At 39.6% G+C, this 27,993-nt stretch overlaps 3 protein-coding genes across 4 annotated transcripts; 1 reads left to right on the top strand and 2 right to left on the bottom strand.

The window, feature by feature from the left end:
* Positions 1-425: 425 nt before the first annotated feature.
* Positions 426-12,330, top strand: katnal2 (katanin p60 subunit A-like 2). The gene is made up of 16 exons (XM_079599561.1): positions 426-779; positions 1,496-1,566; positions 1,664-1,830; positions 2,065-2,101; positions 2,179-2,299; positions 6,005-6,103; positions 6,213-6,284; positions 6,447-6,524; positions 7,595-7,693; positions 9,902-9,965; positions 10,078-10,196; positions 10,314-10,405; positions 10,596-10,706; positions 10,796-10,958; positions 11,735-11,837; positions 11,947-12,330. The coding sequence occupies exons 1-16, from the start codon at positions 729-731 to the stop codon at positions 12,084-12,086; spliced, it is 1,587 nt and encodes a 528-aa protein (XP_079455687.1). The 5' UTR covers positions 426-728; the 3' UTR covers positions 12,087-12,330.
* Positions 12,331-12,381: 51 nt separating this feature from the next.
* On the bottom strand, positions 12,382-19,123 carry hdhd2 (haloacid dehalogenase-like hydrolase domain containing 2). Of its 2 annotated transcripts, XM_079599570.1 has the most exons (8): positions 19,039-19,123; positions 18,326-18,422; positions 16,379-16,587; positions 14,028-14,112; positions 13,702-13,918; positions 12,753-12,816; positions 12,513-12,659; positions 12,382-12,421 (listed from the first exon to the last, which is right to left on the bottom strand). In XM_079599570.1, coding segments are annotated over exons 1-7 (798 nt in total). In that variant the 5' UTR covers positions 19,040-19,123; the 3' UTR covers positions 12,382-12,421; positions 12,513-12,534. The 2 variants fall into 2 exon arrangements, with proteins under 2 accessions (XP_079455696.1, XP_079455695.1); XM_079599569.1 differs by having other exon boundaries at positions 12,382-12,659.
* Positions 19,124-21,092: 1,969 nt separating this feature from the next.
* Positions 21,093-27,664, bottom strand: ier3ip1 (immediate early response 3 interacting protein 1). Its single transcript, XM_079598859.1, has 3 exons — positions 27,520-27,664; positions 25,882-25,983; positions 21,093-21,721 (listed from the first exon to the last, which is right to left on the bottom strand). The coding sequence occupies exons 1-3, from the start codon at positions 27,608-27,610 to the stop codon at positions 21,666-21,668; spliced, it is 249 nt and encodes an 82-aa protein (XP_079454985.1). The 5' UTR covers positions 27,611-27,664; the 3' UTR covers positions 21,093-21,665.
* Positions 27,665-27,993: the final 329 nt, after the last annotated feature.

Here is a 27,993-nt window from a genome sequence, read left to right as displayed (position 1 = left end):
CTGCATTTGGCCATTCTTCTCCTCAGATCCTCCCAGGCTCTGTCAGGTTGGACGGGGACCGTCGTGGACAGATATTTTCAGGTTTCTCCAGAGATGTTCGGTTCAAGCACAGGCTCTGGCTGGGTCACTCGGGGACATTCACAGAGTTGTCCATTAGTTCTGTTCAGCTCTAGAAAGTTGTTTCAAACTTCTTATGGAGGCCAAATGCTTCTGTGAACCTTCAGTACAGCAGAGTTTATTTTCTGTAGTCTTCCCCAGATCAGTGTCTTGACACAATCCTGTCTCTGAGCTCTGCAGGCCGTTCTTTAGACCTCATGTCTTGGTGTTTGTGCTGATATGCATTTTCAGCTGTTTGACATTTTATTGAGAGGTGTGTGCCTTTCCAAATCATATACTCATTCAATTGAGTTTCTCACATTTAATTCAATTGAAGTGTAGTATCTACAAGCGAAACTGGAATGGTGAACTAGATTTCAAGTGTCCCAAAGAAAGATATTTAAATGCAGTGTAGTTATTTCATTATTATTATTTTTTATAAATGTGCAAAGTTGTCACAAATATATTTTTTGATTTGTCATTATAGTATATGGAGTGGTTGATGTGAGAGAGAAAAAACAGTAGTTTAACATAGCATGTGTACCGGGTCATCACACACACACATGCGCTCATTGAGTCCAGGTCGCTGTATGCTCATGTCATGAGTGCCTGTGCTGTGTGTTTATATCGCGATGGATCTCTCTTATCAAGCCATAAGGACTGCTAACCAGGCCAGAGAGGCGGTAAGTGCTCATGTTGTGTTCTCTATTAAACGTTGATTTCACAAAGTGTATCCTGTTGAGCTAAATTACAGTAACGTTAAATCTCCTGAAATATTGGAATGAATGCGTTTTAAAAACGAGTATATAAACACAAATAAATGGAGGTACGAATCAAACCGAGTGTAATTTCAAATAGCTTTTTAGACCACATTTGTTCACCATTATTAGAGGGCTAGTTAGGTTAGTTAGCTACTAAATAAGCGTGTTTACAGCTTACGGTGGTTTACACAGCCATTGTGGGTCCTGTGTTGCTATAGCAACCTGTCACGCTGCTCGTCGCACTTCCCTTAATGTAGCCTAAGATTTGGCGCCATCTTCCGGATAAACACAGTCAATATAGTGTAGTTTGTGAACAATATTTAACTCTAAATTGAAATTTTGCAACAAAAATGTAGCAATTGAAATGAAAACGTTATCATAGTAAAGTCGTGACACGGCTTAATTCGAGGCTTAAGCTGCATGTCTGAGCTGTTTTAACTGAAAGCAACTTGCTCTGATATATCTTAAAATATGTCAGTCATTGTTTTGTCTCAAGATGAACACCAGTAATGTGTTTTCTATGGCATTTTTATAAAAGCTACTTACATTTCCTAATCCTGGCTTGATCTAAGCCTTGTCTGTGAAACCAGGCCTTAAGTTCCCTGATATAATGTTATGAATTCATGGTCTTCTTCTAGGACGAGCTGAGAACTGAAACACGCAGGAGAAATTTGCTGGTTCTGATTTATCATCATTTACTGGAGGAGGGGTGAGATTGTCCTTTAAACGCTTCTTAAATTGACACACTAGTCTCAAACGAGAGAAAGACACGCATGTGAATACATTTGAATGAATTTCTCACACAGGTATATGGATTCAGCCAAGGCCTTAGAAAAAGACAGCAGTTTTGGTTTATGCCGCTTTGATGTGTGTGATAATGTTGACCTGGACACGGTTCTCATGGAATATGAGAGTTATTATTTTATAAAGTTTCAGAAATATCCCAAACTAACCAAGAAACTGCCAGAACAAGGTAAGATTTTGTATTGTTCTTTTACACTTCATAATAAGTCACCAATATTTATGTTTTTAAATTATTTTTATTGTAAATGTTCTAGTAAGTTTTGGAAGTACATTGATTATATATATATATATATATATATATATATATATATATATATATATATATATATATATATATAGTGTAATAATATTTGTTAATACCAATAATGAAAGCTATTATTCAGTGTTACTTCTTTCTTTATAGGAGAGAGTCGTCTTGTGAAGAGTTGTGGTAAAAGAAGGTGTGTACAGTACTTTTAGCACAAGTCAAGAATATTCAAAGAGTTTCTGTTTATTGACCGTGTTTATATGTAAAAAGGACATCATCATCATCCAGCCAGACACTCCCAAGAATCAACTCCGTCCAGCGACCGCCGTCCAGAAACGCTGTTAAAAGGTCTGAATCTAAACTAACAGGAAGAGACATCAGTAAAGCCAGGGTGAGTCTCCAAACATCATCTATGGAAGCGTGTTTCTGCCATGGTCATTTTGAGTGAATATCTTATTTTGAGATTTCTCGCAATTCTGACTTTTTTTCTCAGATATGTGACATTTAAACCAGGAATTGTGAGGAAAAAATACCTTTCTTAATTGCTAGTTTATATACTGTAAACTAGCAGTCAAAAGTTTTGGATCGGTAAGAATTTTTTATGTTTTTAAAAGAAGTCTCTCCTAATCAACAAGGCTGCATTTATTTGATTAAAAATACCACACACAAAACAGTAATATTGTTAAATATTATGGAAATTTAAAATACTGTTTTCTTTTGTACTATATTTTAAAATGTAATTTATTCCTGTGGTCAAAGCTGAATTTTCAGCATCATTACTCCAGTCTTCAGTGTCACATGATCCTTCAGAAATCATTCTGATATGATGATTTGATACTTAGATTCGTTAACATTCATTATTATTATCAATGTTGAAAACAGTTGTGAAAACAGTAAAAAAAAATCCTGAAATAAAAAAGTAAATAACTGTTCAACATTGATAATAATCAGAAATGTTTCTTGAGCATCAAATCATCATATCAGAATGATTTCTGAAGGATCATGTGACACTGAAGACTGGAGTAATGATGCTGACAATTCAGCTTTGATCACAGGAATAAATTAAACTTCACAATATTACTGGGGGGGGGGGGGGGGGTATTTTTATTCAAATAAATGCAGCCTTGGTGAGCAGAAGAGACTTTTAAATATTAAAAATCATACAGATCCAAAACTTTTGACTGGTAGTGTATCACAATTCTGACTTTTTTTCCTCTCAATTCCGAGTTAAAATATCACAATTCTGAGATTTAAAAAAACTCAATTGCAAGATATAAACTGATAATTGCGAGAAATAAAAGTCAGAATTGTTAGATGCAGTATAACTTGCAATTACGACTTATAAAATCTGAATTGTGAGATACAAACTCGCAGTTGCGAGGAAAAAAAAAAGTCAGAACTGTCAGATTTACGGTAATATCTCGCAATTCTGACTCTTTTCTCAGAGCTGTGACATTTATATGTGGAATTGCAAGAACAATTTTGAAAACAAGTCACAATTACCTTTTTTTTCTCTGTGGCGGAAACAAGCATCCATACAAATCTGATCCATAATTCGGAACTATACGGTTATCCGGACCACACGTGTGTCGTTTAGTTCCGTATAGTCCGTATAGTCATCCCTGATTGGTCTTAACCCCAGTGATGGGTAGGTTTAGGGGCGGGGTTAGGGGTAGGCCATCGTATGATTGGTCTTAGCCCCAGTGACGGGTAGGTTTAGGGGCGGGGTTAGGGGTAGGCCATCGTATGATTGGTCTTAGCCCCAGTGACGGGTAGGTTTAGGGGCGGGGTTAGGGGTAGGCCATCGTATGATTGGTCTTAACCCCAGTGATGGGTAGGTTTAGGGGCGGGGTTAGGGGTAGGCCATCGTATGATTGGTCTTAGCCCCAGTGATGGGTAGGTTTAGGGGCGGGGTTAGGGGTAGGCCTTCGTATGATTGGTCTTAACCCCAGTGACGGGTAGGTTTAGGGGCGGGGTCAGGGGTAGGCCATCGTATGATTGGTCTTAACCCCAGTGATGGGTAGGTTTAGGGGCGGGGTTAGGGGTAGGCCATCGTATGATTGGTCTTAGCCCCAGTGACGGGTAGGTTTAGGGGCGGGGTTAGGGGTAGGCCATCTAATGATTGGTCTTAACCCCAGTGACGGGTAGGTTTAGGGGCGGGGTTAGGGGTAGGCCATCGTATGATTGGTCTTAACCCCAGTGACGGGTAGGTTTAGGGGCGGGGTTAGGGGTAGGCCATCGTATGATTGGTCTTAACCCCAGTGACGGGTAGGTTTAGGGGCGGGGTCAGGGGTAGGCCATCGTATGATTGGTCTTAACCCCAGTGACGGTTAGGTTTAGGGGCGGGGTCAGGGGTAGGCCATCGTATGATTGGTCTTAGCCCCAGTGACGGGTAGGTTTAGGGGTTAGGGGTAGGCAATCGTATGATTGGTCTTAGCCCCAGTGACGGGTAGGTTTAGGGGCGGGGTTAGGGGTAGGCCATCGTATGATTGGTCTTAACCCCAGTGACGGGTAGGTTTAGGGGCGGGGTCAGGGGTAGGCCATCGTATGATTGGTCTTAACCCCAGTGATGGGTAGGTTTAGGGGCGGGGTTAGGGGTAGGCCATCGTATGATTGGTCTTAGCCCCAGTGACGGGTAGGTTTAGGGGCGGGGTTAGGGGTAGGCCATCTAATGATTGGTCTTAACCCCAGTGACGGGTAGGTTTAGGGGCGGGGTTAGGGGTAGGCCATCGTATGATTGGTCTTAACCCCAGTGACGGGTAGGTTTAGGGGCGGGGTTAGGGGTAGGCCATCGTATGATTGGTCTTAACCCCAGTGACGGGTAGGTTTAGGGGCGGGGTTAGGGGTAGGCCATCGTATGATTGGTCTTAACCCCAGTGACGGGTAGGTTTAGGGGCGGGGTCAGGGGTAGGCCATCGTATGATTGGTCTTAACCCCAGTGACGGTTAGGTTTAGGGGCGGGGTTAGGGGTAGGCAATCGTATGATTGGTCTTAACCCCAGTGACGGGTAGGTTTAGGGGCGGGGTTAGGGGTAGGCCATCGTATGATTGGTCTTAAGCCCAGTGACGGGTAGGTTTAGGGGCAGGGTTAGGGGTAGGCCATCGTATGATTGGTCTTAGCCCCAGTGACGGGTAGGTTTAGGGGCGGGGTTAGGGGTAGGCCATCGTATGATTGGTCTTAACCCCAGTGACGGGTAGGTTTAGGGGCGGGGTTAGGGGTAGGCCATCGTATGATTGGTCTTAACCCCAGTGACGGGTAGGTTTAGGGGCGGGGTTAGGGGTAGGCCATCGTATGATTGGTCTTAACCCCAGTGACGGGTAGGTTTAGGGGCGGGGTCAGGGGTAGGCCATCGTATGATTGGTCTTAACCCCAGTGACGGGTAGGTTTAGGGGCGGGGTCAGGGGTAGGCCATCGTATGATTGGTCTTAACCCCAGTGACGGGTAGGTTTAGGGGCGGGGTTAGGGGTAGGCCATCGTATGATTGGTCTTAACCCCAGTGACGGGTAGGTTTAGGGGCGGGGTTAGGGGTAGGCCATCGTATGATTGGTCTTAACCCCAGTGACGGTTAGGTTTAGGGGCGGGGTCAGGGGTAGGCCATCGTATGATTGGTCTTAACCCCAGTGACGGGTAGGTTTAGGGGCGGGGTCAGGGGTAGGCCATCGTATGATTGGTCTTAACCCCAGTGACGGGTAGGTTTAGGGGCGGGGTTAGGGGTAGGCCATCGTATGATTGGTCTTAACCCCAGTGACGGGTAGGTTTAGGGGCGGGGTTAGGGGTAGGCCATCGTATGATTGGTCTTAACCCCACTGACGGGTAGGTTTAGGGGCGGGGTTAGGGGTAGGCCATCGTATGATTGGTCTTAACCCCGGTGACGGGTAGGTTTAGGGGCGGGGTTAGGGGTAGGCCATCGTATGATTGGTCTTAACCCCAGTGACGGGTAGGTTTAGGGGCGGGGTTAGGGGTAGGCCATCGTGTGGTCCGGATAACCATATAGTACCCATAATTCATTATGTTTGAAGAAAATATTCTATCCTAAAGTGTACATTTTGTAATTAACATGTAAATGTTAAAGAATAGCTTTGCTTGATCTGTCCAGGAAGGCAGCAGCCTGACACCTGTGGAGACATCAGGATTTGGGCTGAATGTGTCTCCTATCATCAGGAATGGAGCTGAAGAGGGAACACACATGAGAAAGGTCATTCTTTTCTTTTAAAAAATAAAGTTCAGAGAACCCGTGGAAGGTTTATTCAAACATTTGTCACAAAAATGTAAATCCTGCCATCATTTTCTCCTCCTCATATCAGGGTCATCTGGTTGATTACAGGAGTCTGATTCAAGATGCAGTTAAAGGTGCTGCTAATGACACAGACTTCTCGGTAGGTCCGCTGTATTTGTCACTCAGTTAGAGGAATATTCCAGGTTGAATGCAACTTAAGCTCTGTTGGGAGTAATTGAGATATTCAGTTGATTGCCACAAGTTACAGTTTTGTACATTCTGTTTCTGTCGAGATGTAATATCCGTTATGTTTGACTAACAGGAGCGTTTGCTGAAGCCCATAAGTGCCTTCAGTGGGATGAACAGTGACATGAGGGAACTCGCAGCTGTTATTAGCAGAGTAAGTTCATTCTTATCAAACTATTTCTCTTGTATGGCAGTTTAAAACTATATTAGGGTAAACCTAATCTTATTGTTACAGAGCCCCGGCCTAAAGGGACGTGGTGAAGGAAAAAAATATGAGACTGAGGAAAAAAAAATTGTGTCTATCTATCTATCTTACGTTCTCTCGCAAATGTTTTACGTTCCCCTCGAGAAAACTTTGCGTTTGCTCACAAAGAGTTCAAAGCATTTATCAAGCGAATGAACGCAAAACATTTTACGAGCGTACGCAAATTTTCTCGGAGAACGCAAAACATTTTCGAGAGAACGCAAAAGCCTTGACTTATTATTTTTCCTCCCATCTCATATTTTTTTTCAACTACCATGTCCCTTTAGGGGCTCCGTACAGTTTACTACAAAATAAAACTGCACTAAGATTGAAGAACATTTATCAGGACTATTAAGAATAGTTTTCAGTTAAGCTCACTCCCCCAAAATCCACATTAACATCCTTACTGTATGTTTTACTGAGTTTATTTGTATCTTATTTTTTTCTCAATGATGATTCTCATTACTGTGATACAGAGAAAATCAATCTATATTGAGGTTTTTTTTTTCCGAAAATTATAAATCTAAACTATTCACACTAAAAAAATGCTAGTACAAAATTATATATTATTTTTTTCATGGACTTGAAGCATTAATTTTTTTTAAACATATTTCTATTGTTGCTTTAAATTAAAATCAACAAAAAGAACAATTATTCATTACGTTTTCATTATGTTAATGAGATTTTTTGGGGGAATAATAATAATAATAAATTAGGCTTCATTTTCATTTATTGGATTTTGATGTCTCACCCATTTACACCATATTTTACTTTAAAGACAAAAATAGTCCAATATTTATGTTAATGAAGAGACATTTGTGTTAATGAACGTGCATTTTCAACATTAATGCAACACTAGAGTGCAGCATACAGTCTGTTTTATAATATAGCGTGACATTTATGTGTGCAGATGCATGCACGAGGTGGAACATGTATTATTGAAGCACTCAATTTCATCTTTCTCTGCTGTCTCCATAAAGGATATCTATTTACACAACCCCAACGTGCGCTGGGACGACATTATAGGTCTGGAGGCTGCCAAGCGATTAGTCAAAGAAGCTGTCGTCTACCCCATTAAGGTGCTTGGCTGCTAAACACTTTGGTATTTCTCAAGCTGCCGCCTGCCTTCGATTCTGAATACATCTCCACTAAAGGCTACAGGAAAGCCGAGCTCAGGGTTATTTCTTACGATGACATGAAATCTATACCTGAATACCATCCAATCTGACCGCTCACATATCTGGCTCATCTCTGGCCTCTCTGGTGATGACTTCAAATCCACAATGCGCTCCTGACAAACAGGAAATGCAAACGTTATTTGTCATCTCCGGCTCAATCATGTGGTGAAGAAGGTTGTTGTCAATCCTGGAAATTCTGTTTGCTCAGTATTATTTGCTTCTAGCACATAAAGTAAGAAGTGTATAAAGAATATGATTATATCACATTATGCTGAAAGACATCTTGTGGCTCGGTTTTGTCAATACTTGGAACTTTTCGTGTATTAGATAAAGTGGTGTCTGACAGTTAATTGGTCAATGAAAATATTACTTGGTTATTCTCCTCACCGTTAAGTCAAAAAACGCAATTGATTTTAGTGGTGTTTGCTAAGGCAGCTTGCAGAAAAGAGGAGTGCTCATGCTGTTATTTATCGAATTTAATCAGATTTTCCCTCAGTGGATCAAATCTGTGAGACCCGCATCCTCGCAGCGGCCTGGCAACCGCTCAAAAATACCATAGCGACCACTCATAACACCTTAGTAGCCAATGAACATTCATTCAGAACACTTACAAACAGCTAGTAACCACCCAACACACATTTTCAATCGCATAACAATCAGAGCACCGCAGCAATAGCCTAGCAACGCTCTCACAAGCACTCAGAAAGCCTTAGCAGCCACCTAGCAACCACCTAGTTACAACCCAGAACACATTTTCAATCCCATAACAATCAGATCACCACAGCAATAGCAGAACCCCTCAGCAGCCACCTAGCAACACCCTAGCAACCATCCAGAACACATTTTCAATCCCATAACAATCAGATCACCACAGCAATAGCAGAACCCCTTAGCAGCCACCTAGCAACACCCTAGCAACCACCCAGAACACATTTTCAATTCCATGACAATCAGAGCACCACGGACACAGCCTAGCAACACTCTTACAGACACTCAGAACACATTTGCAGTCCCCTAGCAACCACCCAGGACACATTTTCAATCCAATAACAATCAGAGCACCACAGCAATAGCCTAGCAACACTCTTACAGGCACCCAGAACACATTAGCATCCACCTAGCAACACCCTAGCAACCACCAGAACACATTTTCAATTCTATAACAATCCGAGCACCACGGAAACCACCTAGCAACACTCTTACAGGCACTCAGAACACCTTAGCAGCCACCTAGCAACCACTCAGGACACATTTTCAATCCAATAACAATCAGATCACCACAGCAATAGCCTAGCAACACTCTCACAGGTACTGAGAACTTCTTAGCAGCCACCTAGTAACCACCAATTACATAATAGCAACTAGCAACTATTCAGAACACTCTTTCAATGGTCTAACAATCATCTAGATACTTTCTTATAATGCCCTAGTAACCATCCAGAACACCCTAGCACATGCTTAGCAACAACCTAGCGATGGACTAGCAGTCACCCAGAACTCCACTGCAACTAGCAAGAAACCACCCAGAACACCCTAGAAACGAGCAAACACCCAGAGCACAATCTGCCTAACAACAACATCATCCTAGTAGCCATGACAAAGCCCCATAGCAACCACATAGTAATGTACTACCAGCCACTCATCAAACCTTAGCAACACCCTAGTAACCATCCAGAACATTATATCAAACAACTATTCAGAACACCCTTTCAATGCTGTGACAACCTTAGATTAAAACATCCTTAGTAACTTCCTTGCAATGCCCCAGTAACCCTCAGATTACCCCAGCACATGCTTGACAACCACCTAGAAAACCCTTGCAACAGCCATTTAGAAAACCTTAGCAGTCACCTAGCAACACCCTAGTATCACCTAGAACATAATAACATTAAACTAGCAACTATCCCAACAACAGCAAAACCCAACAACAGTCAACCTCAGAACGCTTCAGAAATGAACATCCGTGTAATCACCCAGAACATCCTAAGAACTGTTCAGCAACCACCCGGATAACCTAGTAACCACGTAGTTAATTCATTAACAGCTAAACAAACACTATAACAAACATTTACCAATGCCCTGGCAACAACACCTCTCCTCTCTTTTCAGTATCCGCAACTGTTCACTGGAATCCTGTCCCCATGGAAGGGTTTACTCCTGTATGGACCACCAGGTGTGACCTTTCTGTTTTCTCTTTGTATAGAGTATTCAATCCCTAAATCTAAAATATAACTTGTGTTGTAGCATAATCTTAATGTGATCTTAAACCGCCTCCCAAAAATCAGGCACAGGGAAGACGATGCTGGCCAAAGCTGTGGCCACGGAGTGCAACACGACGTTCTTCAACATCTCCGCATCCAGTATCGTGAGCAAATGGAGGGGAGACTCTGAAAAGCTGGTCCGGGTCAGGAGAGGACATTATTTCCTCAGATTTGTGTTATTGTATTGTTTTATGAAAGTGTTTGGTTATAAGGTGTGCTCCGCGGATCAGGGATTTTCCTCATGTTATGCTTCTCTGCAGGTGTTGTTTGAGCTGGCGAGATATCACGCCCCATCCACCATTTTCTTGGATGAGCTGGAATCAGTGATGAGCCAGCGAGGGGTTGGCCAGGGGTGAGCATGAGCCGGGGACACTAACCGTATAAACCAACACACAATCTCACTCTTGGCACACAAACAAATGCTAGGGTGTTGTGGACAGTTGCCAGGAAGATATTGAGTGTTTTTGACTGGATTTATGTTATAGTATGAATAAAAACACTCATACTGAATCAAATCTAAATTTGTATTTTGTTCTTTTCAGAGGTGATCATGAGGGCAGCAGAAGGATGAAGACGGAGTTGCTAGTTCAGATGGATGGACTTGCACGATCAAATGATCTTGTGTTTGTACTTGCTGCCTCAAACTTACCCTGGTGAGGAGTGATTGCGAGGACACTATATATTAATACTATATTAATTTTCTGCCGTGGCTTTCTTTCTAATCTTTCTGATGTGCCGTCAGGGAGTTGGACCATGCCATGCTGAGAAGACTGGAGAAGCGTATACTGGTGGGTCTCCCGTCTGCCCCTGCCAGACAAGCCATGATCAGCCATTGGCTTCCTCCGGTCAGTAACTCGGGAGGAGTGGAGCTGCGGACAGAGCTGGACTATCACTCGCTAGCACAGGTGAGAGAAAACATGGGAGATAGACAGACAGACAGACAGACAGACAGACGGTAGACAGACAGACAGACAGACGGTAGACAGACAGACAGACAGATGGTATAGATAATAGACAGACAGACATAGACAGACATACAGATAGACAGACGGTATAGATAGATAGATAGACAGAAAGATAGACAGACAGACAGATAGATAGACAGCCAGCGAGATAGACAGAAAGATAGATAGACAGACAGACAGATAGACAGACGGTATAGATAGATAGACAGACAGAGAGATAGACAGAAAGATAGACAGACAGACAGACAGACAGACAGACAGACAGACAGACAGACATAGACAGACATAGACAGACAGACCGATAGACAGACATAGACAGATAGATAGATAGATAGATAGATAGATAGATAGATAGATAGATAGATGACATAGACAGACAGACAGACAGATGGTATAGATGGATAGACAGATAGATAGATAGATAGACAGACAGACAGACAGACAGACAGACAGACAGACAGACAGACAGACAGACAGACAGACAGACAGACAGACAGACAGACAGACAGATAGACAGACAGACAGAGAGATAGACAGACAGATAGACAGACGGTATAGATAGATAGACAGACAGAGAGATAGATAGATAGATAGATAGATAGATAGATAGACAGACAGACATAGACAGATAGATAGACAGACAGACAGACAGATAGATAGAGAGATAGATAGACAGATTTGCAGTTGTACTGATATTTCTACTTCTGATGTTTCAGGAGACGGGAGGTTACTCTGGGTCAGACATCAGGCTAGTGTGTAAGGAAGCGGCTATGAGACCCGTGCGAAAAATCTTTGACGCCCTTGAAAATCATATTGAAGGTAAGACATACGCCACGTCCCGCTCTGAACGACATTAAACTGCTGGTTCATCACAAAATCCCGTTTCACCCACAATTCACCTCCTCCATTACGCCATGTATCTCCACAGGTCAGTCCAATATGCCGGTTATTGAACTAGAAACTGTGACCACAGCAGATTTCCTGCAGGTGATCGCTCACACCAAACCCTCAGCCAGATGTCTGATGGATAGATACTCGGCCTGGGAGAAAGAGTACGAGTCCGTCTGACACATGCTTAGAGCAACCGAACAAATGATTTTATTGCACTGCCATCTCCTCTGTTTATGAGGAGATGCTGGGTGTTGTTACAAGTCTCACTTTAAATCTAACTTTTAAAGCAGATTACACAGCAATTAATGGAGGGTATGCATTGCAAAAATTTCAAAATATAGTTTGTTCTCATATATTTCAAAAAATCAATAAAAGTTTGATTTCTCATGAGCTAGATTGAAAAATAAAACACTTTTTCTTTATCTTTGTGTGAAGTGATATGATTAATAAGAATACACCAGAATAACGTACATAAGGAGTGCAGCAACTTTATTATGTAATAGAGATTAAGCCTTTTTGTTTATTTTCTTTTTACAGTGTGTGTATATATATATATATATAGGACAGTTAAACAACAATCAAACTACACAGTACCATTATTACGTTGCTTTGTATTGTTGTAAAGTCAGTTTTCCGACTGTTTGGATCCTAAGAGATGGTCAAGTATATGATTGACAGCGTCTGGAAAGCTGTCACACGTCAGGTGAGGCGGCGGGTCAATTTTACCCTCGTCACCAGCTCGATATTTACCTGCACAATTAAAGGAGGCTTATTAATATCCAGCAAAATAACTTTAACCACTGCATTATAAAAACAGAATTGCACATAAAGAATTAAGCCTACCAGTTTTCACTAAAATTCCCAGCATTCCTGCGTTCTGTGCCCCAGCGACATCATCTCTGGCATCCTGCACAGAGAGTTTGGATGGTGTTGTTCGTCAGATTAAATTATAGAGCAAACATCCAGTCATGCATTTGTTCCGGAATTGCACAAAAATAAATAAACTTAACCCTATAGTAGCTAGTAAGTACATGTAGTTTATTAATATTACCCAGTATGAAAGTGTAACAATAATATTTTGCATAAAGAGAATTAAGAATTTTGCATTGTAATATTAGTTTCATGACGGTTAAGAACAGATTTTTCCCCAAAATTATTATTGTCATAATGGATCTGAGGTGCTTAATTGTCATTCATATAATATATATATATATATATATTACAATTTAATATGATTATTATTTAGTTTTTAGGGTGAAATATGACCAAGAAATGTTATTAACAGGCTTGGTAAGATTCACAAAAATTAAAAGATTATACAATGATGTAAATATACTAAATAATATTTATACTAATATTTACATATTATTATTATTTTCATTATGTAATGACATTAACTCTCATGAAAAATATAAATAAATGTCCTAAAATATAATTTATTTGGTTCATATTTTTTATATATATATATATAGTTTTTTTTTTTCTCCATTGGGTCACCTGATGGAGTTTTTCGTTTCCTTGCCACTGTTGCCTTTGGCTTGCTCAGTTGGGGATATTCAATTTAATTAATCAATGAATAATACTATTGATTAGCATTACCAAACATGGACGTTTTATTATTATTTTAATTTAATACTGTGAAGCTGCTTTGATACAATCTGTATTGTGAAAAGCGCTATACAAATATTCTTGACTTGACTTATAGTTATTGATATTTTATAGTGAAATATAGCCAATGTTCTGAACAGACTGGGTGGGCTTGAGGCCAGTCCTCCAGTGCTTGCTCACTCACGTCTCCGATCATCACGGCCTCCTCTGGTGAGCAGTCCAGGTCTCTCAAGGCCTCCAGGAAGAAGGCTTTCTCTGGTTTGCCCACCACTGTGGCCCGGGTGTCCGTCGCATACTCGAGACCCGTCACGAACGGGCCCGGTCCCAAAGCCAACCCGTCCTTCCTCTTATAGTATCGAGCTTTGTGGATTGCAATGAGGGGGGCACCATCTAAAACGAGTCTGATGAGGATTAGCAGCGATATTTACACCACTAAATGGGAGGATTCCAATCATTTGATTGTCGTTTTAATGAGTCTATGAATATCTTACGAAATCAAGCAGGGTTTACCGGAAGGCTTTATTGAGGGTCTGGTAGTTGAAGTGGTCCGGTGCTAAGCCAATCACAACCGCATTAGGATCCGACGTCTCTATACCTGCAGAAGAGGCGAGTGTGAGATCTACACAAACCATTATACAACAAACATGGAAAACTAGGATTATTCAGATCTTCATATTTTCTATAAAATATGCTCTTAAAAATAATTCTTCATTTTTAACCTTTCAATTCAACAAAAAGTTATTTTATAGTGCAAAAGGGTTCTTTATATTATTAAAATGTTCTTCACACTAAGAAAAAAAAAAAAAAAGTTATTTCACTGAAAGTTTCTTTGAGGAACCAAAACTGGTTCTTCTAATGGCAGGGGTGTCCAGGCCCGCTCCTGTCTGGAAGTGTCTAGTGTGTCTTGATTAGCTGGTTCAGGGGTCTTTAATTGGGGTTGAACTCTGCAGGACAGCGGCCCTCCAGGAGCAGGACTGGATACATGCATTTTTCTGCAGAAAGGCCCTGTTTACACCTGGTGTTAAGATGCGTTTTGGTCGATCGGATCACAAGTAGACGAGGGAGACACATTCCCGTTCACACCTGGTGTTTTAAACTTTTAATCCGTCTCTTTTGTCCACTTTCAACAACTTCTGTCCTGATTTCTTCGAGGGGAGGGTCTATGGGTGGATAAATACATGGACTTTTTCAGATCTTTCGATCTAATGGACGGAATAAACTTGTGCAATTTACATATGACACGCCGGAAAACACACTGAGAGCACAGCTCAAGACCAGCCGAACGCTGTGTGTGTGTGTGTGTGTGTGTGTTAGAAATCAGGAATGATGAGAGAACATCGTGATTTACGTTTTCATCTTCAAACCAAACTTGGGTCTTCAGCCGATAAAGTTTTAAATCCCGTCTGGCTAGCGCGCTTCCCATATTGTTTACGCGTTAGGTCAGTAGGCGTAGAGAAGACGGTCTTTAGTGGCTCACATCTTTTTTTTTTTCGACCACATGAGCGTTTACACTACAAAAGCAATCCGTAAAGGTTTTCGACTACCTCTGGAAGTGGTCAAAAGTGGACAAGCTCAAAACATTTTAGACCCGTTTGCTGATGTATTTAGTCGTCCACTTGTGATCCGATCCACCAAAACGCATCTTAATACCCGGTGTAAACAGGACCACTGACAGAAAGTGGAGTTGTAAGAGTGATCAACAGTTTCCTCAAAGCAATGATACTGTTTTCCCATTAATTTCCCGTTAATACCCAGTGTAAACAGGGCCAAAAAGTGTGCAAAACCATGCTATGGTGTACATGCCTGCCCAAGCGTTGTTACATGGTTGCTAGGGTGTTGTACTGTAAATGGTCACTGCTATGCAGTTGCTAAGGAGATCTAGTTTCCACCCTCAAGTCTCTCTGATATTATGGGCTGCATCTGAAAGCTTAGGCAGCTGACTGGTTGCCAGGCAACGACTCTGCAGGAAGTGTTTGTCCACAAATGTGCCTCACGAAACTGATTTCAGACAGACTTCTGAGGCAGCGTTTAATGACAGTTTAAATAACGCTTTAATGATCTACAGTAAAATAGAGCGAGCTTTGGTGAAAACTGAACAAATATTTAATTACTACAGTAGTAATTTCTCACTAGAAATGACAAAAGTGGAAAATGTTGGTCAGAAATTTACTTTTACACACAAACTGACCACCAACTACAACTTTCAGACGCCCTTTTAATTTTTTAGCTCAACTGTCATAGAATGGAGAGCACAGGATTGTGGGATATCAAAAGCAGTGATGGATCCATCTATGCTGCCTGTAAAAATCGATCAGATGAAGGTCTCGGGTCTTCGTACCTTGAAATGCATCCTCTGAAGACAGCATGTTTAAGCTTTCAGACGCAGCCAAGGCTTCTGGATATGACTCGGGTCCCTCCTTCCTTTTATCTATCGTAAACTTTAAGCCTGATCTCATTTAGGTTAAGTTTACACGACAACGATGCACTAAAAACCTGAAACGCTTCTCCTTTGCGTTTATCGCGTACAGACGACACCGTTGTCAAAGCGATCCCCGTTCACACGGATCCACGAAAACGACTAAAATCTCTGTATTATTCACGTCAGGTGAATGGCGACGTCACTGAACACGTAATACGCATGCACATGACGTCACTATTTTCACAAGTTCACGTTTTTATAGTTTACACAGAGACGATAACGTATCGTTTTATAAAACTTGCACTTTGAAACCCATTTTCAGGCCACCGAAAAAACTTTGTCGTGTAAATGAACGGGCAAATCGCATAAAAACGTCTCTGTTTGTAGTAGAAAACGGCGTGATGTAAACGGCCCTCAGATAAGCGGGCGTCTCTCCGCGCACCTGTGAAGTCCTCTCGAGCACTGTCCTCCACCAGCAGCAGGGGGCGCACTGCGCTCTGCTCCAGCAGATTACGGGCCGCAGTGAGCGACGTGAAGATCTCCCGCTCCTGGAGGTCAAAGTTCAGCCGACGCAGTCGCTCAAACAAGGTCCGCTTACATTCCTTCGTGGTGTTGGTCACAAATTTGACAGCGACTGGAGACTGTCTTAATCTGGACAAATGATATTGTACATGTGTAATTAGTTTTATGGAAAACAACAGATGATATATCTCAACTATGTAACATTAATGTTTTTATTTTAATGACACATGTCTCTGTAACAGCCCTAGGCTCTGTATAAAGCAACATAAGAGGTTTTTTAGCTAATCAGAATGTCATATAGGTGTCAATCATTGTGCATATTTGTGTATGTTGATAATATTGATTAACTGGTTTTAATCGGTCGTCATGTTGACGATGTATATACTTTAAATTCTGTTATGATTCCTGTCTTGTGTTTCCTAGTCTTGTGTGGAGTCGAACAATTAATACAAAATAAAAGTAATAGGATTCATATTTTCTCATTTTATTTGTCTTATCTTATTTTAGTGTAGATTGAGTAAAGCCGTTAGGATGATAAAAACTTTAAAAAGTTGCATGTTTAGGGTGATTACATTTTGAACTGTACCTCAGCGGTCTAACAGCGCTCGTCAATGTCAAAATGATCGAGATGACCAATCACATCAAAGAAGGCGGGTCTTACTGTGACAATGCAAGGAGAGTTTGTGGAAAGGTGCAAGTATTAGCTAACTGTTTTATGATAGAAATGTTCAGCGACTGACCGTAAAAGACTATCTAGTGATGCAAACAACTCAACTTTTTATGAAATTTCGCTGTTTTGATTTGAAAATGTGATCATGCTTCATGTAATTCCTGAATAAATGTGATGAGACTATAGAGGGCATGCGTGTGACGTCACCGTCGGCCTTGGTGACTGCGTTACACACACTGAGTGGCATAAAGACTGAGCATTGGTTTTCAGCGTGAATGAGTACATACATTATATATTGTAATGTTATATATTCCATTGACAACTCATCAACTAAATATTTGCCATCGTATATTCTGCATAATTGAATGTTTTTAGATAACTGACAAAAAAAACTATACAAGTTTTAGGGCTGGATGATATGATGATATATATAACATTGGTATAAGTGATCACATGGTTTTAAACCTACCTATATTGTATTTTTATAAAGCATTCACATGCAAATTTGCTTTAAGTTTTTCCCCGGCGTCGAAATCAGGCAGATATAAATATCAGGAAACACGATTCCTGGCCGCATGTCAATATTCAAGGCTCACTGGATCTTTGGTAAGCTGTGAGGAACACATATCGAGTCCAACCGTTTGTTTAAACTAATAATTATTTGTTTTATTCGCGTTTCCCCTATTAAATCCAGTCACTTTTGCCACTCGGTCTGCTGAGGGGGCGTGTTCCCGCGGGAAAGTGACGTCAATGCATGCCCTAGAAGACTAACCCAACCTCCACTCCATTTCATGCTGACTTTAAGATAAATTGTCTGCACCGTGTGTCATTCACTGATTTATTTCCAAACAGAATTCATGGACTTTATGCACAGCTGCACTACTTCCTGAACTTTAGCCAGCTCCTTTGTTTCCTGTCTGCCATTATTGGACAAACTGATTAATCCAGGTGTGTCTGATTATTGTTGGTCAGGCACACCTGGATTAATCAGTTTGTCCAATAATGGCAGCCAGGAAACAAAGGAGCTGGCTAAAGTTCAGGAAGTAGTGCAGCTGTGCATAAAGTCCATTGATTTGTGAAATATGTCAAACTGCAGCCTTGATGTATTTTAATTTTGAATGTTTTTTGTTTAGTTTTTTTCTTATCCGTCTTATATATCAAAAACGGCCAATATTTTCCCCAAATCCCGGCACTGACCGAGTTAAAGCCTCTTGCGCTCCGGGAACGGCAGCATCCTCGACATGAAGAGTCCCGCTCAGATCCACCAGAACTGCTTTTAGTGAGCGGAGAGACACTACAAACACACAGGACATCAGTCAAGCCTTCATCACATCACTTAGGTCTTTTTTATGTAAAGCACAAAAAAAAAAAAAAAAAAAAAAAAAAAAAAAGCTGGGCTAAATAAATTTTAAAGAGCAGATAAAGGTGACTGGCGTTTAGATTCTGGATTTCTGTGGATCATGTTGTCAGTATCCGAGTGTGCAATTAATGCTCTTATTCACCATGAACTCTGGATTAAACACAATGACTGGCCTCCAAAACAACTCTTCATCTCTTCATCTGTGTTTGACATATTTTTTTAGGATTTGGAAACCCTACATTTATTTAAAACGAGCTGCCAAACAACAAGGGCTTTGGATAAGGTAAAGCAGATTGCCTCGAATCGTTTAATAATCATTCAGTAATACAACGAACTAAGAACATGTAAATAGAGTAATGTGTTTATGTTTTTAATATATTGATTATAACATGAAAACCCGAGTCTAGACTACAAAAACACGACATGCTATTAACATTCGTTTCAAACAATTTGCATATTTACATTTTAAAATAATACAAAAGGATGAAATGATGAAGGTTAAAGCATAAAACACGTTTGAACAATACAAGTTATTTTGAACTACACTTACTTCCTACTGGGGTCCTTCTCTGGCGCAGTCTTACATTTTGCTGTCCTTAGAAATGCCTGTTTTGAAAATACACGTGCACCTACCTACGCAATAATATTTTTTTTATATTTATATTAAATGTTAAAAGAGAATATATATAATATAATATATTTAATGTGTCGCTTTATTTATTTATTCATAAGAGCACACTGGATTTTCTCCACCATTGCAGTTTATAATCATTTAAGAGTGTTGTCCATGTCAGATTATTCACTCAATGAATAAAAAACATATGCTGGATATTTTAATAGCAGATTAAATAGCATTTAGAACATTAATTCATATCCTCCTGGGACCCAGGAACAGTCTTTTGTCCTCTGTAGTGGACATTATATTTTGGTGTATTTATCTGACAGCATACATGTCACAGTTTCAGTCTAGATGTCTGTAAAGAGCACATTCTGGGCTTTTCAGAGATATTAAATGTTTGGAGGTTTCACCAAGACAATTCCCTCTCCTTGGCCTTTTAAAATGACTGACATTAATTTAGTGATCAAATGTAGCCTAGTTGTGGAAATATGGTCATATATTGCAAGTAGGCCTATCATTTCAATCTGACTAATTTTCTAATTGATTGTCATAATCAACATCTCAGGAAAATGGTATGGGGTTTCTAATTAAAATATGAATTTCTGTTGCAAAACAGGGAATTTATTTCATACATGTCCACTAGAGACACCAGACTTACAGTTTATCAGGCATTTTGGGAGACACATAAGTGAATAAAGGAAATTATCTATATTCATGTGAAATATTAGATATCTTTATGGAAATGTTGCAAATTATTACTTTTTTTTCCATTACATGTTGCCCCAAGAACACCTTAATATGCAAACTAGATACAGATACATTGTATTGAAAAGGAAAACACATTTATGGGCATTTTACCCACATATTGCATTAAGTAAAACTGTAAATCAATCAATTCCGTTATTTTCATAGCGTGTTATTTGCCTATTCTGTTTAAATATATCTATTTATATTAAAAAAAAAAAAAAATTGAAGAAAAAAAAAACTTATTTATATGGTGTCATCTGTAGTGGTTTATTATGCTCTAAAAATGTTTTAATTAAAATAATATGTATATATGACAAAAATAAACAAAATACCAATTTTACCAATATTTTTAACATTCGTCCAAATGTTAATGGCACTATTTTAAAGTAAAATCGATTAGAGTAAGTGATTAAAATTAAGAAGAAGAAGAAAATACAATAAACAATATATATATATATATATATCATCCTGACAGATCCCCGTTTATTTTGGGTAATAATGGGGAACATAACTTTGCTGCCAAAAATTCACATATTTTTTTTTTCTCTGCCATGAGATAAATCCTGGGATTGGAGAAGTATAAAGACACATCATCTTCGGTAATAACCATTAAGCATAGATTATAAAAGGGTTATGCTTTAATCGCTGATCTGAGCATATGGTTGTAATTCAGCGTTTTATCCGTGGTCTGGGCTACTGTTAATAAAAAGGTACTGTAATCCTGACGGAGTAATCTAGTGTTGTTAATGGACTCCATATGGTTCTCATCACTGAACCAAATGTACTGAACTTACCCCCTCAAAAAACACACATTAAAGGCCCTTTCACACCAAGAACGAGAACTATATTAGCGTCCACACCAAGGCCAATATTGTTCAGTTTATTATAAGCGCGCGCGCTATCGTTGTATCGCCTGCCCCTTTAAATGCGCGAGCTCGTTAAAGAATGATGGATTCCGATTGGCTGTCAATTTATTGTCGTTAATCAGCTGGAAAAAATCGTTCTCAACTTTTGATCCCAACGACTTCGTTCCTCTATAGTTTTGCCGTTGACTCTAATTGCTATTCTTTTATACTCATAACGATTTTTTTTATATATATCTATATCGTTATAATCCTTGGTGTGAACAGACCTTTAAACATTTCACCGTATAAATGCTGACTGGTAGGGGATGACAAAATAACTACAGGTATAGTAACGTTACAAACAAAAAGATTACACAAGCTCTCCAACATACATTGACAGATGAAGACACAATCATTTTATTAAAATCTGAAAATAATAAGTGTTAAATGACTGGCTCCTAATGAGAGAGGCTACTTTGGTCAAACGTTTCAATCCCTTCAGACCAAGTGTGTTGATGTTTTAACGATTTCAGCACATCTTTACTAAAACCCAGAGACTTTAAATATATTAAACCCAACTTTTACTTTCCAAGCCCTCTTTGAAACCAAGACGCAAGAAGATTAGCTTTGGGGGGGAAAGAAAATCATTTGACAGTATGGCCGATTCCACTGTTGCTTGTCCTAAGAAACACATTATGCTTGAGGAACTGACACTTTACTAGACCTTGAATGTGACAAAAGCAGATGACAGAGACAGGAGCTTCTGTAAAGTTACAAAATATGAAAAAGAAAGATGTTTACTGGTACGGGCCATATAAAACTACCAGAGTACTTACAGTAATTCATTCAGGACACAATTTTCAGAGAGCAACATTTACAACCACAGATACAAAAACTGTCCATTTTCCTTTGCCTCGTTCACGGCGTTCCCCATTAGATCTTGATCCGCCGCAGTCCTTTCTTTCTTCATCCAAACAGTAATAGTAAGACGATACACACTGAATTCACTGCTATCAAAGGTACTGTGGAACAGGAAGAGAAAACACGTTAATAGTGAAGACATTACATGAAGACACAGGAACTATTTTTCTCGTCAGAAACATGATTAAAGTCACTATGAAATCTAAATTGACAAATTGTGTTTCTTTATGGAACATTTCAGTTTTTTTTTTATATAAATGCTTTTTTATTCATGTGTCTGGTAATCTTTAATCCAAATAACTTGCTCTCCCTCCAGTGACGTCTCTTCTCTGATGACGTGTTTACAGGCGTGCAGAGGTGGGAGAACGTCACACATGTTCAAGTCAAGTCGCAATACACACAAACCAAGTTAAAGTCCTGCTAAAGATCAAGTCAGGTCAGTGAGCTCAGAACAGCATTAAAGGAGAACTCCGGTCAATTTTAACATTGAGCTCAATTTTTAGTAAATTTGGAGTGCTGTCAATACAGAGAACAACGACAAAAATCGGTGTTGCCTACACTGTGTTATCCTATTTTTAAAATTTGCACCCTATTGACTTCAATGGGGCAAGTTTTAAACCTGCTTTTATCCTCTTAAAATCCTTGATGTGTCATTACAAGTGCCCAGCCATGTTGAGTGATTCCTTCAGAGTGAACACGAGTGAATCTGACTGCAGGAGATGTGAAAAATATGAATAAAAATGTTATATCAGCCAGCGCACATACCTGTATTTAGTTCCTGTTTTCGGTCGAAGTCCAAAGTAGTCGATTGTCGAGTTGACGCGCATAGGTTTAGTTACTTAGATCACGCGCGTGAACTCGACAATCGACTACTTTGGACTTCGACCGAAAACAGGAACTAAATACAGGTATTTGCGCTTGTTGAATTAACATCATTTTTATGAATATCTTTCACATCTACTGCAGTCAGATTCACTCGTGTTCACTCTGAAGGAATCACTCAACATGGCTGGGCACTTGTAATGACACATCAAGGATGTTAAGAGGATAAAAGCAGGTTTAAAACTTGCCCCATTGAAGTCAATAGGGTGCAAATTTTAAAAATAGGATAACACTGTGTAGGCAACACCGATTTTTGTCGTTGTTCTCTGTATTGATAGCACTCCAAATTTACTAAAAATTGAGCTCAATGTTAAAATTGACTGGAGTTCTCCTTTAATAACATCTCTGCAAGATCTAGGGAGAATCATTCAAATGTAGTGCAGAATTCTCTGTTATAAACCATATCAGAACAAACAGAGCTGACGTTAAACCAGTAGATACATTGTGCCATAAACAAACGAGTTATAGAAGGCTTTTCAGTCCACAAATCACCAACATTCACCATGGATTTAATGTAGTAAACGCTAACTGTAACCGTGGTATTGTGGCAGAAATAGAATCGAATTTCAGGGTTCATACAAACTTTTGAGAGTGAAATTTAAGCACTTATCAAGAGCTCTTCACACTTTTTCCAGCACTTCAAAGCTCTAAATATTATACAGTCTAAATTAGATTTTTATTGTGATAACCAAAAACATTATTTGGGCATCCTTCAAAGATGTCAAGTCAAGTCATCTTCATTTATATAGCGCTTTTAACGATGTAGATTGTTTCAAAGCAGCTTTACAGTGATAAATGTATCATTTAAAGTAACATTGTTTTGGCTTTATAGCGGTTCTTGAATAAAGATATTTAGGAAAACTAGCATGTGGCAAACAAACGCTTTTAGTTAAAAATGAAAAAATATATGAAATTACCACTATAACCAGTAGATGGCGGCAGAGGAGCACGTATTGGCCATTTTTACTCCCTAATAGTTTATTTTCACACATTTTGCTTTTAAACCTATATTTAGATATTATGAAATTCATATTATAAAATCATCAAGAAATCAATTTTTGTCAAAGTTTGACACTTTTTATACTAAAGTATGAAGTCTCATGAAAAACAAAAATTTCTTTAAATGTGCAGTATGTAGATTTTAGCGGCGACGTTTCAGATGGCAACCAATAAGTTTACAAGCGCGTGCTCGAGTACCGGCCAGACTGAGACTGTGTTGTGCTGGGAGCAGGTCGTGTCTTTGTGTTATTATCAGACATGTCATAAGTTGCAAGTCATAAGTTTCAGTGTCGTCGCTGTTGAGTGCAAAGTCAGTAGACGAGGCGAGAGTCTCGGGAGCGCGCATGCAGGTTTCAGTCACGTCACTGGATTTCGCGGTAAATCCGACCCGGCACCTTCACATAAAAATAAGAATACTTGCTTTCAGAGGTAATAGCAAAACCCACAAAGTAGATCATTTTAATGTGAGATTACAACCCCTTCACACACGGGCAATTAAAAAGGGATTTGTTTTAGTATAAAATCTACATACAGCACCTTTAAAGGAACACTCCGACTTTTTGGGACTTTAGCCTATTCACCGTATCCCCCAGAGTTAGATAAGTCCATACATACCTTTTTCATCTCTGTGCGTGCTTTAAGTCTGTTTGACGCACCCACCGCTAGCCTAGCTTAGCACAAAGACTGGATGTAAATGGTTGCAGCTAGCATACTAATCCAAATAAGTGACAAAATAACGCAAACATTTTCCTATTTACAAGTTGTGATTTGTATAGTCACAGAGTGTACAAAAAACACCTGAGCACCTGAGACGCGCCGTGGTGAGGAGCAGAGAGTTCGTTCAGAGCGCGTCTCAGGTGCTGCGGTTATCACTCCGCCCAAGCAGCAGTGCTTCGCCTTCAGAGAATATAGTTCCCAGTATTTATACAGTTAAAATATGTCTGTGTCTCATGTGACTTTTTTTTTTGTACACGCTGTGACTATACAAATCACAACATGTAAATTGGAAAATGTTTGCGTTATTTTGTCACTTATTTGGATTAGAATGCTAGCTGCAACCATTTACATCCAGTCTTTGTGCTAAGCTAGGCTAGCGGTGGGTGCGTCAGACCAGGGGGGCAGTGTTCCGAAAAACATTGAAGCCGACCTGGGCGCCGCCATTGGCTAGCGGACCCCCACCTGCTGTTAGCATTCCATTGACTCCCATTCATTTTGGCGTCACTTTGACAGCGAATAACTTTACATCTGAGGCGTTTAAAGACACCGTTTGTCCATTGTTTATTTCTAAAGAAACACGAAAATGTATAAAAGGCTCCATTACCTTGTATCTTACGTTATGGCCCCGTAGAAGCAGTTTTTGTAAAAATAGGCTAACGATTGCGTCATACCCGCGCGACTCTGTCGCACAAGTCGAAAAATTACCGTATGGACAGGCAGAGAAGCTCGCAAGCAATCGGGAGGACGTGGAGGCATAAAGTCAAGGGAGAAGCCCATAGAGAGTGATAAAGTAGCTCCCGTTGCTAGCTCATGTACAGCTAATACCCACGCTCTCCGTCCCTGCGAGATTCGTAAGGGAATGATTCAGATTTCTCTCGGCACAGCGACTAGAAGACCGACAGGTTGCTCACGTCACATCTACGTCATCAAGCTCAGTTTGAGCCTGCGCAGTTCGCCTTGCGATCAGGAAGTGAGTGCTTCTAATTGACTTCATTTCTCTCCGTTGAAACCTATGGGGTCGCTGTGTCCAGTTTATATACTGTCTATGCGTCAAACAGACTTAAAGCACGCACAGAGATGAAAAAGGTATGTATGGACTTATCTAACTCTGGGGGATACGGTGAATAGGCTAAAGTCCCAAAAAGTCGGAGTGTTCCTTTAAACTGCGAAGAATTACACAGAAAGTAAATATATCATTTTCCAATAAAAATTAGGGAAACGCCAACAAAATAACGCCAACATTTTCCTATTTACATGTTGTGATTTGGGCGGAGTGATTAGCGCAACACTGAGCGAACAGAAGATAGAAGATGGCTGTGTCTCATGTGACCTTGTTATTTGTACACGCTGTGACTATACAGAATCACAACATGTAAATAGGAAAATGTTGGCGTTATTTTGTCACTTATTGGGAGCAGTATGCTAGCTGGAGCCATTTACCTCCAGTCTTTGTGCTAAGCTAGGCTAGCGGTGGGTGCGTCAGACAGAGTTACGGCACACACAGAGATGAAAAGGGTGTGTATGGACTTATCTAACTCTGGGGGATTCGGTGAATAAGCGAAAGTCCCAAAAAGTCGGCGTGTTCCTTTAAAGATTCTTGATGCACTCCATGATCTGGAGATGGGAAAGTATAAATCAGTACTGACTCTTCAGATGAACATACCTCTCATGACAGTCCTGACGGAACGAATAAGGTTCAGAAGTTGTGATTTAATCCCGGGTTCATCTCCAAATCCTCCAATACTTTGCTCTGCCCCCCAACCAACTGAAAAATATATGTTTATATGTGATAATGTATTGCATATTCAAGGGAAAAGAGCACGGATAATCCCTGAAAAATATTGTTCAATATATAAAATATATTAACAAAAAACAAAATACACGCAAAATAGATGCAGCATAATGTTTCTCCGACTAGCTCCCAAATTGCTACTAACATTTCCAATATATGTGTATTCCTTAAGATTAAGGAAGAAACATTTCCTTTCCCTCTTTTTTTATAAACTCTGATTTCAAATGTGACCCTAGATCTCATAAAACCAGTCATAAGTCGCACAGGTAAAGCCTATTTGTGGCAATAGCCAACAATACATTGGGTCAAAATTATCGATTTTTCTTTTAGGCCAAAAATCATGAGGATATTAAGTAAAGATCATGTTCCATGAAGATATTTTGTAAATTTCCTACTGTAAATATATAAAACATGTATTTTTGTGAGTGAATGCAGCACAATCGAGAACATAAATGCACAACTTTAAAGGAGATTTTCTCAATATTTTGATTTTTTTTGCACCCTCAGATTCCAGATGTTTAAATACCGGTAGTTGTATCTCAGCCAAATATTGTCCTATCCTAACAAACCATACATCAGTGGAAAGATTATTTATTCAACTTTCAGACAATGTATAAATCTCTCTTCTTTTTTAATGACCCATGTGACTGGTTTTGTGGTCCAGAGTCACAAATGTTTGCTGAAAGATAACTATGCTGTTAAAATTATTGATCATTTAGCCTAGGCCTATTTGTTTCGCATTGTAAATTCTTTATTCACAAGAACATATTTCTCAACACTTTGCCTAGATTTGAAGTCTTTCCAGCGGTAATGTCCCATACTGTAAAATCTCTTAAACTGTGATTTTACCCTCTTTCTTACTGAGATTTTCTTCGTTCTGTTGTTTGCAAATATACCCCGTTTTCCCTTTCCTTCTATTCTCGACTTTGCAATAAACAAGAGAATCTATTTGATTCGAGATCGGAGTAGAATCGTGAAATCTGTGTCAATGTCCAGCCTTCATTTAATTAATTAGCATTTTCAAATGTTTTAGAATCATTTTGAATAACACAAATATGACAGTATGGGGATTATGTAAGCTAGTGCTCGAAAAACGTTAAATAGCTATTTAGTTTGGTCAAAATACCAGCTGTGCACATTTTGGGCTACAAAAACTCTACATATTTCATGAGGTGCTGATCCATATCTATACGTATTTATTTCAAATATATTCATAAAACGATTCATGTAACTAAGGCACATTTATATGACACTAGTGAACTAACGTAGAATATTGTGTTAAAACAACCAGCAATTCTGACTGTACAGAGTCGAAGTCATTCGGGTGAAGAACAAAACTAACGATAGGGTTATTCATGTTAACATTTTCATATTTCTATAGTCAACTGCACATTTAGGAGACGTAAACTCTAGGCTAGCAAACCAGATGGCAATACACACACAAATATGTACATGACAGAACAAACCTATTGTCATATTTCAGATTGAAAACCATTCATAAGAACTTACTTTTACTGAGAAACCTCTCTTCGTGCAGAACGGCGATAGCATTAGTTAGTAATATCGCTGTTTGAATCAAAGCGTACAGTGTGAACGCCATGTTGGCACTATTGTGCTGACGTAAAAGGAGTTGCGTCGCGCAGGATTACGTCACAAACGCGCCGCTACAAGATTTGATTGACACGCAAACATATACTGCTCTAACCATAGATATACATAATAAAGCCTTATCTATGGCTCTAACTACTACTTTAACTATTAAATAGTAAATAGTGTGCTGTTCTGAATTTAGCCATGTTCTGTGTAGCTACGCCAAGCTATTGGATCACGTGCTCACTGTATTTCTATGAAAATACATTACATATGTTTATTTCTGAAACGTATTTCGATACATGATTGTAGATTTTTATTTGCAACTTATCTTCTGTCAGCAACCCTTAATTTTATATATTATAGCATACGTTTATAATAATAATAATAAAA

This window comes from Phoxinus phoxinus (genome assembly GCF_949152265.1).
Source record: "Phoxinus phoxinus genome assembly, chromosome: 23".
NCBI lineage: Eukaryota > Metazoa > Chordata > Actinopteri > Cypriniformes > Leuciscidae > Phoxinus > Phoxinus phoxinus.
Note: the sequence above shows the minus strand (reverse complement) of the source record. Positions and strands in the feature narration are given on the sequence as shown.

What these genes read in the sequence shown, in the direction of transcription:
- katnal2 (XM_079599561.1), top strand. Translation starts at nt 729, where the DNA reads ATGGATCTCTCTTATCAAGCCATAAGGACTGCTAACCAGGCCAGAGAG. An exon ending in AGGGAACACACATGAGAAAG is followed by an intron (nt 6,104 to 6,212) that starts GTCATTCTTTTC and finishes TCCTCATATCAG; the next exon opens with GGTCATCTGGTTGATTACAG. An exon ending in CTAATGACACAGACTTCTCG is followed by an intron (nt 6,285 to 6,446) that starts GTAGGTCCGCTG and finishes TTTGACTAACAG; the next exon opens with GAGCGTTTGCTGAAGCCCAT.
- ier3ip1 (XM_079598859.1), bottom strand. Translation starts at nt 27,610, where the DNA reads ATGGCGTTCACACTGTACGCTTTGATTCAAACAGCGATATTACTAACT. An exon ending in AGAGAGGTTTCTCAGTAAAA is followed by an intron (nt 25,984 to 27,519) that starts GTAAGTTCTTAT and finishes TATATTTTTCAG; the next exon opens with TTGGTTGGGGGGCAGAGCAA. An exon ending in CGTCAGGACTGTCATGAGAG is followed by an intron (nt 21,722 to 25,881) that starts GTATGTTCATCT and finishes CCTGTTCCACAG; the next exon opens with TACCTTTGATAGCAGTGAAT.
- hdhd2 (XM_079599569.1), bottom strand. An exon ending in GCGCAAGAGGCTTTAACTCG is followed by an intron (nt 16,588 to 18,325) that starts GTCAGTGCCGGG and finishes TCATTTGTCCAG; the next exon opens with ATTAAGACAGTCTCCAGTCG. An exon ending in AGGCCGTGATGATCGGAGAC is followed by an intron (nt 12,817 to 13,701) that starts GTGAGTGAGCAA and finishes CTCTCTGTGCAG; the next exon opens with GATGCCAGAGATGATGTCGC.